Here is a 14,444-nt window from a genome sequence, read left to right on the forward strand (position 1 = left end):
GATTGCTCTATAATCAAGCACGTAATTTACCAAGTGCCCTTGACAAGAGTGACAGGAATCTCTATACACAGGCGTGGGAAGAACACAAGGAGACAGAAACCATGCTGATCCCAGAGGTCCACCCAAAGACTAAGGATAACGCGTTTTAGCTATTATGGGTTGGCCTTAAACCATGTTTCTTCATATCAGAAACACTGGTTTGGTGGTCTGTAGTTTAGGAGTGACCCATATTTTGTTTTTTCTATGCATACATATGGGCTCAAAAAATAACATTTATTAACATGAATACATCTAGGCTAGACCTGTATTGAACCATTGCTCCCTTGGAAAGCAGTGTACACAGTTGACAGTGAGCCCAGGATATGGGACTCATTTCTATGATGTGAACCTTTTTCTGAGTCCCAGGTCTACGAAGCACCAACTGTACACTTTTGGGTAAGTTTTTAATCTCACAGGATTTTTGTGTTTCAAATGGGAGTAATGGTCGTATTAACGTCTGTGGTTATGCTTAGGACTAAGTTAATATTTCCAAAGTACTTAGAACAGTACCCAGCCCATAGCAACGCTGATGGTGCCGCTGAGTTTTCTATCATGGACACCTCTTCACTTTATTTTAGGGCACCAAGGGCAGATGGGTCACTGGCTCCCATGCAGTGGGCCACAGTTTTCACCGTTCTGACCATGTTCCACAGAATCCTTGTCCCACAGCCCCCTGCCTTCCAGAACGCAACCTTGGGATTACTGAAGGATAGTGTTATTCCGTTTTTATTAGTCTAGGTGTTGTGCCTGCCTCTGATTCTAAGCCTCGGTGGCCCCGTAGATGTGTTTTGCCAATAAAATCCACCTGCAAGACTAAAGCCCTGGGCAAGTCGCAAAGGTTACTCCTTTTCTCAACCTACCCTGGGTTGACCTCCTGCCTTAGAGGTTACACTTACCTTTTTGTTTTCTCCAGCTTGATATTTATTTCCCTCGGCCACAGAATAGGCCAACAGCCAGAGTTGGGAATACAAGCTGTCTTCTGACACTGGAATTTCAACCACACTGGAATGCCGGTCTCATCAAACTTCTTATTAACTGCACTTCTCTCATTTGCAATCAGCTTTTTCATGATGTATCTGGCGGGTCTGGTTGGCCAGTCTACACATATTTATGTATTTTTATTAATCATTCATGTGCAAGTCAGAGGACAGCTTTTTCGGGGAGTTGGTTCTCTCCTTCCACAGTTATGTAGGTTCTAGGAATTGAACTCGGGTCATCAAGCTTGTGAGGCAAGTGCTCTAACCGACTTATCCATCTCACCAGCCCCTACTCATATTTATTGACACAATCTCCAGTCGATAACTTAGAGGAATTATTCTGAAAATCAATGCAGTTATCTCATTGCAAGAGATTCTCATATCTTAACACCAGCCATATTGTATTAGCTAGCTGTGCTGTATATGATGCTACCCGAAACCTTCATTCATTTATGTATTTGTGGGGGGCAACGTCTATTCCGGAGTGATGTCAAATTTAATGTATAGTCAAGGATGATTTCGAACATTGGATCCTCTTGCCCCTACCTCCATAGTTTGAACACTAGGATTACCGGTATTTGTGTGGTACTAGGGACCAAGCCTGGTGCTTTGCATATGCTAAGTAAGTACTCCACCAACTACATTAAATGCCCAGCTCTAAATGTCAGTCCTTGAGGTAGCAATGGTTTTATTACTAGAGCTCATGCATTTCCGCTACTGGGGATTGGCTGATTGACATGGGAGTGGGGGGGCAGGGAGGGTCAGATAAGTGGCTGCTAATTCCAGCTACATTCACTCGTATCCCTAAGGGTAGCAGGGAGTTGGACGACTTGGCTTGGCTCTGCTTATCTTGCCTTTGGTTTGTATGGCTGTGCTCCTTCCTCTGGGACCAAGAGACTGATTATCCCAGCACACCCTTCTTAGGCGACAGTAAAACTGTGAGAACATCAAGCCCATCTCAGCTAACACATTTCAAGATTCTACTATGTTGAGAAGCTAACCCGCACCGCCTAGGTTCAGTTACATGGCCAAGCTGGAGGCGCTGAGAGTTCACACAGCAAAAGGCACAATTAGGGGGTTCGATGGCTGATATCCATATAACGTGACTAGAGTAAGACTCACCTAGGAAAGGAGCCTCTGGCCGTGCTTGTGAGGGATTCTCTTGATTATTTCGGGCAAAATACTCCTCTAAATATGGGCGGCATCATCCCCCATTGGTTTGGGGTCCTCAACTACCTAAAAAGGAAAAAGTCGGCTGACTGTTAGCCCATCCCTTCTTGTTTCATGAGTATGATGTCCCTATCCACGTCACTCTAACTACCATGGCTTCCCCACCCGTGACGGGCTTCCCTCTAACTGTGACTGCCTCTTAAGTTGCTTGGGTTGGGATATTTTATCACGTCAATTTCAAGTCACAACTAGTACAGAGAGAGAGAAGCCATCTGGAGTCAGCAATGGGCCCTTTCGGCCACTACAGAATCTGTGCATTAACTGCCGCCCCCACCAAAGCCACAGAGGAGGCAAAGGAGGTCATGGCTGCATGTGATAACTGGCCATTGTATTAATAGTTTCAAATACAGGCTTTTACAATACTATAAAATGTTAAAGAGTAAGAAAAGCCACAGTGTTTTGGATGATTGTCTTGATCTGTATCTGCCGTTCAAGCTGTTTCCTCTGTCTCTTCTCCTCATCAATAGTTTACTATTACACCACGGTTTTCCTTAGTATATTATGGAACTTTCCTTGGTTATCGAAGGGGCTTTGTAAATATAATGTGGATGTCTATGTAAATACTCCGCTGTATAGATAGACCAAAATCCGCCTCATCTTCCTCCCCTCGTTCATGGATGGCTGTTTCCTGTGTTTTGCCTTTGTAAGTCAGAGTGTGGTGAGCTTATTTAGGTAGACGCCTTCACTTGTTTCCTTCACGAATGCTGGTAGGTGCGCAGCAGCCCGGGAGCTGACCTCAGGTGGCAATGTAGGAAACTTAGATACCAGTCTCCTTGTTGATAAAAATGACACCTTTGAGCCTGAGCTTCATTTTAACTCAAAACACCTTCAAGATGGAGGACTACACTGCAGCCCTGGGTTGGAAGCAAGGAGGCAACACCAGTTGCCTGTCCTCGTCTGAGCTTGGCGGAGCAGGGCCGTGGACTTTTCACTCGGAAGACTTCTGTAGTCCTCAAGAGAGCCGACTTCCTTTCTAGTTATCATTGCTAGATCTCTAGCCGCTGCTCCCAGTGCAGCCGTGATTGGTCTTCAGATAGGACCAGGGACCGAGCATGAAGAGCAAACACTGCTCTTTCCTGTTTCCTACCCGCTCCTGTCTGTTGAGAATGGTTTTGTTCAAGCAGAACAACGAGCTTCATCTTCCTCCTGGGCTTCCAGTTCAAGTGTCCTTTCTGCACTGATTTTACCTGTTGTGAGGTAAACTGGATCACAGTCGCTTTGACTGTAATACCAGGACGTGTGACCTTACCTCGCAATTTACTGGTCATTGCGTGGGGCCGTTTTCCCCAGAGGTGCTCCTTCCTCTTTATTTGATTATACCCAGGGCTAAATGTCGTTTCTATGTCCCTTCTAGCCTCTGCTGCGGGCAGGCAGTGCTCAGTCTGGGCTGTGAGTGTGATTTCTACCAACAGAAGAGTGAGCGCCTCACTGCCGAGTGGAGAAAGAGATCCACACCCTCTCTCTGCCCCATCTCCACCCTGTCCTACGTGACCCACACCCTCACTCTGCCTCTCCCTCCCCTCCCCATTCTGTCCTAGCATGTCTTCCCCGTGGCTTCCTTGCTGTGGACAGTCTTCTAGCTCTGAGCCTCCTTGTGAGAGAGGCCTTAGTCATTTGACCTGTGGTTCAGTTGTTTCTATAAGCTGAGCAGGGCGCCCATCTGGCCAGCAGAGCTAGGTGTCAAGTACAGTGTGGTGTTCCTCCTCTGGCAGCCATTAAAAGGCCCTTTGTTCCCCACCAGCCCCTCCTGGTCCAGGATGTCGCCCACACTCCGTGATGGAAATCCCCCCATCACAGCAGACGCTCAGCAGGGTACGGAGCTCGCTCTGAAAGCAGACCACCACCTTGTGAGTGGGAACCTAACCTTTTCTGTGCTCAGAGGAAGTAGTTTATGGGGGCTCAAGTTTATCTTTGCGAACTTTTGCTTCTCGCCACCCTTCCCACGCTTCCCTCCTTGGCTCTTCTGTATGATGTTTTTCTGGTACCTTTAAAAAAAATTAATAAGGAAGTTGGAGTCGTATTCCCGAGTACACGTTCTCCCTTTGCACTCCTGAGCAGTTATGGGTCACTGAGCAGGCAGGGCTTGTTTTCAGATAGCAGGGAACACGTGTGCTTTGTGTGTGCCCCGTCTTAGTAAAGCTGGTGTCCAGTGAGGTCCTGACTGAGAGCTCTTCCTTTTCCTCTGCCTGTTTCCAGCCTCTTGGCTCTCCCTTCTCACCCCACCCATTTTGTTCCTGCAGGGCTGGGCTGAGTAATTCGCTCTGCTGCTGTTTGGTGCGGTTTAAGCCCCAGGGCAGTGTGTGTCCAGTGAGGAGCCGCTGGCTCCGTCTCACTGCTTAGCCTAGCCGTTGTCGGCTCTCCCCAGGCCCATCTAAAAAGCCTTGGTAACAAGACAGAGCCTGGGCTCACCAAGACCCTACCGTCCTCCATAGATGAGTATTAGCCAAACAAACTCAGAACTGTCCGGGGGCTCTGTGCAATGTCTCTGATGTTTAGTGTTTTGTGAGGCATAGGTAGGGAAGCAGAAGGGCAAATCTAGGAATTAGGAATGCTAGAGAGAGAGAGAGAGAGAGAGAGAGAGAGAGAGAGAGAGAGAGAGAGAGAGAGAGAGAGAGAGAGAGAGAGGAAGGAGGAGGAGGAGGAGAGGAGAGGGATTGAGGTATTTTTGACTATACTTTTATATAGTATTATAATAACATTTTTGGAAGTGTTGTTGTTTTGTTCTTTCAAAACAGGCTTTCTCGGTGTAGCTCTGGCTATCCTGGAACTGACTCTGTAGACTAGGCTGACCCCAAACTTAGAGATCCTCCTGCCTCTGCCTCCTGAGTGCTGAGAATAAAGGCATTCGCCACCACTGCCTGGATCATGTTTAAAATCTTTAAAAACACATTTAAAAAACCTTCTTTTTCATCTTTTTTAATGGATTTTTTTAAATTTACATTTCAAAGGTTATCCCCTTTCCAAATTTCCCATCCATAAACCCCCTATCCCACCCCCCCACCCTGCTTCTGTGAGGTTGCTCACCAACCCATGCTCCCCTTCCCACCTTCCCACCCTGACATTCCCCTGTACTGGGGCATTGAGCCTTGGCAGGACCAAGGGCTTCTCCTTCCACTGGTGCCCAACAAGGCCGTCCTCTGCTGTATATTCTCCATTTACTTAGTTTCCGTCTTGGTATGCTCAAGGAGCCCTGGGTCTGAGCTCTTGTTCCTTTACTGTGATAAAACACCACGACCAACACAACCTACAGAGGAAAAGCTCTACTCAGACTTACGGTTCCAGAGATTTTTAAGTCAATCATGGCAGCAGGGACAGCTGAGAGCTAAAAGCTTACATCTTGAACTGCAGGCTGGAAGACAGGAGTGCCCTGGGAGTGGTGTGTGCTTTTGAAACTTCAATGTCATGTCTTCCCCCAACCCCCAGGGACAGACTTCTTCCAGCAAGGCCACAAGTCCTCAGCCCCAAGCACTCCCACCAACCGGAAATCAAGTGTTCAAATGTCCAAGCTGTGGAGGACATCCTCACTCAAACCACCAGACGGGGTTTCTGTCTGTCTGTCCATGTAACCCTTCTGGCAGGTCTTAAGGTCATCATGCCGGGTGGACACAAACAGAAGCTTTTGTGTTTTGCCGTTCAATTCCTTACCCACCCATCTCTCCTCTCACATACACATTTCCACTCATTCTCCTCTCCGTAGTCTTTCGTTGGAACTTTGCTCAAGGCGTGGTCAGTGGTCACATGACTCGCTTATACCTGATGCCCCAACGTGCTCACGTGTGGCTTGTCCTTTTCCCACAGAGGAGGTGGAGAGTGAGAAATGGTACCTGTCTACAGAGTTTCCTTCAGCCACCATCAAGACAGAGCCCATCACAGAGGAGCAGCCCCCAGGACTTGTCCCTTCTGTCACTCTGACCATCACAGCCATTTCCACTCCGTTTGAAAAAGAAGAGTCCCCTCTGGATATGAGTGCTGGGGTATATCTAGTTTTCTTCCTTATAAATAGAGATATTAAGAGGTAGATATTGTTGGTCTCCAATTTATCCTAGGAGGTGCATGAATTTGAGGGAGAATAGCTGTATGTGTATGCATGCATTCATGTGTGTGTATATACGTGATTGTATCAAGATTATGTTGTTATCAACGCTGTGACAAATTTCAAAGGCATTGTGCAGAAAAAGCAGTAGCAAACCTGATTTCATTTTTTTTCTGTAATTGCCTCTATGAGATTAAAAACACAGAGGCATAGCCACAGTAAAAGGAGAAAGGTTGTCCGTGGGGTTGAGTTTTATTGCAGTGGGAGAGGAATGGTTGAGGTTATAGTAGAGTCCACAGTATTTGGTGCCACGGATGCTGGTTCTACATAGACTTTTTCTCTTCCAGTCACCTGATGAGCCATCCTCACCTAGCCCAGAAATATCCCACCTGCTGATTCACACACGCTGTGTTACTGGTGGAGATCATAGGAGGGCAGGAGTTTCCTCCTTGCTTAATTTAAGCCCATGACTGTGGAAAGTAGAAGTTAACACCACCCTACCTCTCCCTGGGTGTTTTCAGTGCCTGATGGGTAACAGACCAGAATCACGCTTGCATATCTAACAGTTCTAAGTTCAGAGCCCCACTTGTGTGACTCCAAACATATCCATGTAGTCACATCTCCTATCAGCAAGATGCAGTGTCTGTTTGGTCCTGAAAAGGTAATGTAATGGGAGAGGCACGAACACATAGCGGTCTCCTCAGTAGGGAGATCTGGGTTGCAGTTGGTCTTTGGATTCCTTTCTCAAAACCTCTCTGGGTCCTGAGAAGAATTTTAAGGTCTGTATTAGTTTTCTTACCCCACAAGATTTTGGCTCACTTGATGTGTGCGTGTGCGTGTGCGTGTGCATGCGTGTACGTGTGTGTGTGCGTGCGTGCATGTGCGCGTGTGTGTAAATGTACCACATTACCACATGTGTTCATGAAATCACTGAGATCAGAAGAGGGTATTGGATTCCCTGGAACTGGAGTTATAGGCAGTTGGGAGCTACTATGTCGGTTCTGGGAACTGAACCCGGGTCTGTCAGAGCAGCAAGTGCTCAGCCACCTCTGCAGACCTCCGTTGGTTTTGCAGTATGTATGTAACTAATGGTTCAGGATCCTGTCCTCTTGCTCCCTTCTCTCTCTTCCCTGGTGGGTATTTTAGCGTTAGATATCGTTATCAGTCATTGAGGAGTCTGGATCATGCATCCTGGGGCACGTTGCCTCATTTCAGAACAAACAGGAGGCCTGTGATTCTTTGAAATTTTCCCAGAATATTTTACCATAAATGTCTTTATCATAACAGCAACAACAACAGCAGTAATAATAGTAAGCCTTAGATTTTAACTAGAGCTGTCAGGTCCCAGGTTTGGCTGTGAGGAGATGCAGCATTTGACTCTAAAGTAAGACACATTTGACAACTAGCTTCTGTTTCATCAAGGCTCTTCCAAGTCTCACGTTTGAAATTCCTTTCCCAGGGAGACTCCTCATGCCAGACACTTATTCCTAAGATTAAGCTGGAGCCGCACGAAGTGGATCAATTCTTAAACTTCTCTCCGAAAGAGGGTGAGCTCATCTCCCGTCCCTCCCACACCCCAGGGGCTCCTTCTAAGGGAAAGGGAACACAGTAGAGGGCAGGATTATAGACGTAGCAGGCTGTATGGAACGGTCCTCTTCTTAAAACGCTCGATCCCAAAACAGTATTTTGAAATCTGAAGAGTTACCTAATGAAATTATTTCTCTATCTGCCCTTTATTTTCAGCTAAGCACTAGTGTGGTTTGATGCTTACCAAGGATGGGCTTTAGACCCATCACTGAGTGCTGTGACACGCGTGTGCTTGTGAGACTCACTTGTCCTTACGCCCTCCTAGTGTGAACCCACTCTCACCCACTCTCACCCCGCAGTTACACAGCAGTCCACAGTGGCACCGGCTTAATTGAAACTTGAGTTGCCATCCTCTGCAAAGGAAGCTGTAATGAGTCTGCACAACCAGGGTGTGTGCCTAGCTGCGCTGTTTGAGTGACAGTCGTGATGAGCTCCTCTCCTTGGTGATGTCCATGGCCCTGATGATGATGCACCCCTTTGGGCTCCTTGCCATTCATTTAGAACCCAATCGCCCCATTCTTGGAGTTGTTTGCTTTTTGCTCATTCCCCACATCTCTTTTAGTTTCCTTTTTTTGACTTCCTCATCTGAGTTCTCCCGGGAGACCAAGTTGGGACTGGACACAGTCTCTCCACCTTAGGAGGGCACAGGAAGCTCTCAGTATCATGTTTATACAGAACGTGGAGCCCACTCTTCTTAAATCTGTGTCTGTCGGTGCTACACCTCCTTTTATTTACACGTTCAACACATGTTTAGATGTACAGTTTACTTCATGATCCACAAAAAAGTCAGTGTACACAGTTACAGAGGACGCATGCGCCAGTGTGCAAAGTCCCACACGTTGTGTGAGCGTGGGAGTATAATTTACCTTCGTTCCTTTAGGACCTGATTCAGGGCTGGATTTGAGACCATTAAATCAGGGTTGGCCCTTTTACTATCTATAAAAGGTAACATTCTCCATCTGCATCCACATTGAGCCTTCGTTTCTTGGCATTAAGCAGCCCACCTCCATGCCTTTGAGCCTTATAGTCTGCTTCCAAGCGATTTCTTTTATCTTCATGGCTGCTCACCGCCACCAAATGTACCTTGTTCTTTCCAGTATGTTGTGATGTGGCTCAGAAAGTGTCACAACCCAAACCGTAGAGCCCCATAGTGGCATCAGGATCGAGGGTCCCTGGAGGAGGAATGGCAGTCCTTACACATTATCCTGGATAAAGACAGATGAAGACATCGAATATCCTTGTGTACATCAAAATGTCTGGGCAGAGTAGCTTGCTGTCCCCTGCCCCTTCTGCAGCCTGGGAGCAGCATTGCAAATGATGTTTAGAAATCTGATCCTGAGGCACCTGTGGCCAGAAGGGCAGGCTTTTCCTGTCTGCTTCTCTCTCTCTCGTGGGCTACCAGGCTGCTTAGAAAGGAGAAAGGCATAGCTTAGTCTGTGCCAGGCCTGGAGGCAGAGAAACTTTCAGTGCCTTGGGAATTCAGCTGGACTCCCCAGTGGAGAAATCTGATTCCTGAATGTTTTGCTTTTGCTGTTTTTTTGGTTTTAACATAGTGTCATATACTCATGGCATAGGGGAAACCTACTAATATGTTAAGACGTGTCAACTTGCTAGCCAAGTGCGTGATGTGTCAGAGGGGGCATTCTCAGCCTACCCCTGTACAACATGCACGTGCCCTGTAGATCTGGAGATGCCGCATGAAGCCGGGATGAGGGGCCCACAAATGTCATCTCCCTCAGCAACAGTGGCTGACAGAACAGAAAGATCTTGTTCAGAAAAGAGAGAGAGGGAGCCCACCGGGACTTTGTGCAGGAGGACCCAGGTGAAGATCTCCCTTTAGAAGCTCACTCCACCTCGAGGTATTAGCTGGATGCCTCCTGGGTGCGCTCAGCCCTGGTAAATGTGCCCCGAAGAAAGGCTTTCAGGGAGAAAGCATCTCGCACCCCCACTTCTTTTTCCCATGACTACTTATCTGTCTAATGGTGGCTGTAGGGTTTCTGAACGAAGAATGCCTGGCCTCCTGCCTGCCTGCAGGCCCCACCAGCAACATTCCTCCAGAAACAAAGGGGGCTTTTCTCCAAGAATTCCACAAGAGCTCTCAGGTTGGCAGTTTCCTGAAAGATTGTTTAAAAAAAAAAAACTGCACACTACTAACATGATTTGTATGTCAACCTGTGTAAACTCTCTGAAAAGAGTGCAGCGGGGACATCGTGTATAGCTCAGTCGACCGAGTGCTTGCACACATGCAGGAAGCCTTCCAGTCCATCCCCAGTACTGTATTAAACCTGATACGGTGCTGGAACACACATTCAATCTGGGCATCACAGAGGTGGGGGCAAGATGACCAGAAGTTCAGGGCCAACCTCAGCTGTCCAGAACTCAAGGCCAGACTGGGATGATGCATGGAACCTGTCTCAAAATATGTTACAAAAAATAAAACAATAAACACAGTAAAAAGTCTTGTCAACACCATGTCAGGAGTTCCCAGCATCCCAGGCTACCCCTGGGGTCATTGTTTTATTGGTGTCTCATGCCCATGTCTGCCCGGGGTAGTTTTGTGCTAGGACTAGTAAGTGTAACTCTGTGCTCACTCTCTCTCTCTTGCCATACAACAAGACCCACTGTTCTGCACTGGCTCTCCTCTCCTCACTACGTCGAGTCTCTAGGTCACCCAGAGAGTTCCCACTCTCTGCACCTACCCCAAAGCTCCCAGTGTGGAGACACATGCTATGTGTTTAACCAGCCCCTGAGTCTTCTGTGGTGGCTGAAATGAGCTCTCTTTGTCCACAGCCTCCGTGGACCAGCTGCACTTGCCACCCACACCACCCAGTAGTCACAGCAGTGACTCTGAGGGCAGCTTGAGCCCCAACCCACGCCTGCATCCCTTCAGCCTCTCTCAGGCCCACAGCCCCGGCAGAGCCATGCCCCGGGGCCCCTCTGCCTTGTCCACATCTCCTCTCCTCACGGCTCCACATGTAAGTATCTGGGGACCCCTTCTGGGGATCCTCTCAGTCTAACTTTTCATCCTTGTAATGAAATTTTTGTTTAATGGTTCGACGTCTCTGTTCGTGCTATGTGGCTGTAACAAAATACCCAGGACGGAGTACGTTAGGAAGGAAAGATGTTTGTTGGGGTGCATGGTCCAGGAGGTGGTGAAGCTCAAGAGCTCGGTGCCTGCATTACTTAGCCTCTGAAGAGGATGCTCTGTGCGTGGCACAAAAACAGAAAGAAGAAGCAAGGAGTGGGAAGGACACATGAAAAGGAGACAGGGAGGTTGTGTAGCAGCACTGCCATAGTAACTAAGCCCGGTCGGTCCTGTGCGACCCAGCTCACTCCTGCAGAAGGGCATTAATGCCCACACCTCTCTACAGTACCACCCTGGAGACCAAGCCTCCAGCTGGGGACAGACTGGATCCAAGCCATAGGACCAAGCAGTATAGTAAGAACCCTAAAGAACACGTTTACAAAGACCTGCCTACAAATCTCAGGAATTCCCTTTTCAAATGCAGATGCAGTTCTGATCCACGTGTTTATTTTCCAGGGCTGGAAGCCTGGGGCATAACATTTCTGTTCTTTCCCCCTCAAAGTTACGCCACAAACATTTGCCATTAATGTAGGAGATCCTTACTTAATGGGCGCTAGAAAATGCCTTTCATCTCTTAGATAAGCATTCTTGGGTGAAATTTGAAAAGAAAGCCTCTCAGAGATTAAGCTCTTTGATGTCAAAAGCTCAAAAACAGTTTAATCTTTGTGTGTGTTTCGGGGGTTGGGGGATGTTAACCCAGGGTTCTGTGACAAAATCCCAGGTCATCATTCTGCACACAGGTGAAGAGGAGGGGTAGAGCTTTCACAGTTTATTGTTGTAAAGAGGGAATCTGATGTCTACGAAGTCTTGAGAATTACAAGCAGATTTTTTAAACTATACTATCATGAGTAAGAAATTTTAAACAGAGTATTTTACTTTTTGAGAATTTCATGCATGCAGTGTATAGGATTAACCAATATAAATGGAAAAGTTTAAGAAGGAACAGGAACTATCAGCATAATGTGGATAGTTTTGAAAAGATTCGCTTGCCCCCATATGTTTTAGATTTTAACAGCACGCCACCATTACCGAGAACAAAGGCCTTCACTTCCCATCCCTGCCATCTCAATTCAAGCCTGGATTTCACTGTTTAGGTTGCTAAAATTGTGTTTCATGTTCTGTGTCTGCATCTCCACACCATATTCCTGTAAGCATCTCCCTGCTGTCTGCAGGCCCCTGGAGCCCCAGTACCTCTGCCCGTATTAAGTAGCTTCTTCCCCTTTGCTATCTCAGCCTCCTGAGCTCACCTGCTCTGGGCCGGGGCGTCTCCAGTTACTCTTCTGAGTACAGCATCACCTTTTGCTCGCATTACCTGCCTTGTCCTTTCAAGCACCTCCCTCTAGAAAGCAGCGTTCGAGTCTCATCTCCTCTTCCGAGCCGCCTCTCATCCCATAAACTCACAAGGGTCCTCTTTCTCTAAAAGTTGAATGCCACCCCAGTCAGCATCTCGAGAAGCTTAGCCTTGAACTGCCCTCAAGGTCTCATGGGTAAAACTCCAGTCCCACTGTCTCGATCCTAAGCCACTCCAGAGATGGGGTCTGTTTTCAGTCCTCTGTGGCAGGGAGCATGGAGGTTACGCACTAGTGAGTCAGCCTGTGTGACTAATATAAACACGTCACTGTGTTCTGCGCTAAAGGCAACGGACTGTGGTTCTCAGCTTCATTGCTGATGGGCAGGACTCTTGGAAGCCTGAACTTCTGTGGAAAATGCCTGCTGGTGTGCTACAAGGAAGGGACTTCAAGCCCTTTCCCATTAACCCTATGCCTCCAGAGATGTGGGGTGTGAATGCTATACTCTTACTTTGTGTTCGCTGAATAGTGGGGCATTCCCTGGGAGACGCAGTGGATGGTGGCCTCTGCAGCTTTGCCTTTGATTGAGATACCGGGGAGGTGGTTCAGTGGGTCAGAACACTGGCCCTGCAAGCATGAAGACCTGAGTTGGAATCACAAGCACCCACATAAAAATGCCAGGCCTGTATCTGCAACACCAGCATTGGGAGGTTGGGACAGGTGGATCCCGAGAGCTACTGTTAGCCAACCTAGGTGAAGACAGCAGGCTTCTTGTTCAGTGGGAGACTCTGCCTCACTAAAAATGCAGAGAGGAATAGAAGATGCCTGATATCCTGTTCTAGTGTCCATATATGTTCACAGGCACATGCACATGTACCCTACATGTGTGCACCACACACACATACATACATGCACACATGAATACATACGCATGTACGTACATATATACATACACACATGAATACATACGAATGTACATACATACGTGCATACATACACACATACATACACACACATGAATGCACACACGTACATGGTACACAGTATTCATCACACACACACACACACACACACACACACGTAAATAAAGAGATAGACCACCTACTCTAGCACACCTTCTCTATCCTTGCTTTTACTTCAGAGCACCTATGTCTGACCCAGTGAATAAGAGGCCCCCTTTCTCTGCACCGTGAGATTCTCCACACTCCATGTCGAGGTCGTTTTTCAGTCACTCCTCTCTGACCTTTCTGTGCTCCCTGGTCTGCACAGAAACTGCAGGGGTCGGGCCCACTGGTCCTGACAGAGGAAGAGAAGAGGACCTTGATTGCCGAGGGCTATCCCATTCCAACCAAACTGCCCCTGACAAAATCTGAGGAGAAGGCCCTGAAGAAAATCCGGAGAAAGATCAAGAATAAGGTGAGCTGTCCCCCTCTAGGCATTTCTGTGGCAGACTGGAGAACTAAGCCCTCAAGCCCCAACCCCCAAGGTCCACAGCGTGACTTCCTGTAGTCAGGTCAGGAGCGTAGACACTGTCTGCCTACCGTAGGTTCAGCCTCACACTAGTATGTATACTCCTTGTTGCATGATAGCCTGCTCAGAGGCAGAAGGAGATACAGGAACCTCTCTTTATCTTTCTTTAAAAAAAAAAAAATCTCAGTGTTTCCATTTTTATGACGTATATAATATTTTCTTCTCATTGTTCTATATGTTAACTTACAAGCAAATACAGCTTTATGCGGGGGTTACTCAAAAGCTTGGGTTTGTTTTTTGTTTTGTTTTGTTTTGTTTGTTAGTGGTCTGTGATAAAAACAAACTTCAGGAAGCCACCTAAGTCTCTGTTGCGTCCAGAGCTGTGACGCACGCAGACAAAGGGAGCTGGGGAGGAAGGCAGAGAGAGCAGAAGACACAAGAAAAAGCCAGAGTTCCACCTCTTCGCCCTCATGTAGAGCCAGCAGACAGTTTACACATATCCAGGCCCAGCTGGCTGGTTTTATATAATCGAGATAGCTGAGGGCCAGGGAGCTGACATCATTTTTCTGAACTATTCCAACCATCAGTCTGCGACCCAGGGGTTTGTCGGCGGGGTGGGAGGATCTGTCTGGGCCGGAAGCAGAGCTGGTGATAAGTAAGGGGGAGTCCACGTTTAAACAGGGGGGTGGGAGTGGCCACATGAGCGAGGCCGGCGTTGCTGGCCCCGTGCTCCT

General features: G+C 47.6%; 1 protein-coding gene across 1 annotated transcript in view; it reads left to right on the top strand.

Annotated features, from left to right (window-relative positions):
* Positions 1-14,444, top strand: part of Creb3l2 (cAMP responsive element binding protein 3 like 2) — a 112,682-nt gene that overhangs the window by 77,101 nt on the left and 21,137 nt on the right. Inside the window, exons 3-6 of the mRNA XM_032906747.1 lie at positions 6,045-6,220; positions 7,739-7,826; positions 10,657-10,841; positions 13,510-13,656. Of these exons, the coding sequence (XP_032762638.1) occupies positions 6,045-6,220; positions 7,739-7,826; positions 10,657-10,841; positions 13,510-13,656 (596 nt within the window). The remainder of the gene's footprint in view (positions 1-6,044; positions 6,221-7,738; positions 7,827-10,656; positions 10,842-13,509; positions 13,657-14,444) is intronic.

This window comes from Rattus rattus, chromosome 6 (genome assembly GCF_011064425.1).
Source record: "Rattus rattus isolate New Zealand chromosome 6, Rrattus_CSIRO_v1, whole genome shotgun sequence".
Classification (NCBI taxonomy): domain Eukaryota; kingdom Metazoa; phylum Chordata; class Mammalia; order Rodentia; family Muridae; genus Rattus; species Rattus rattus.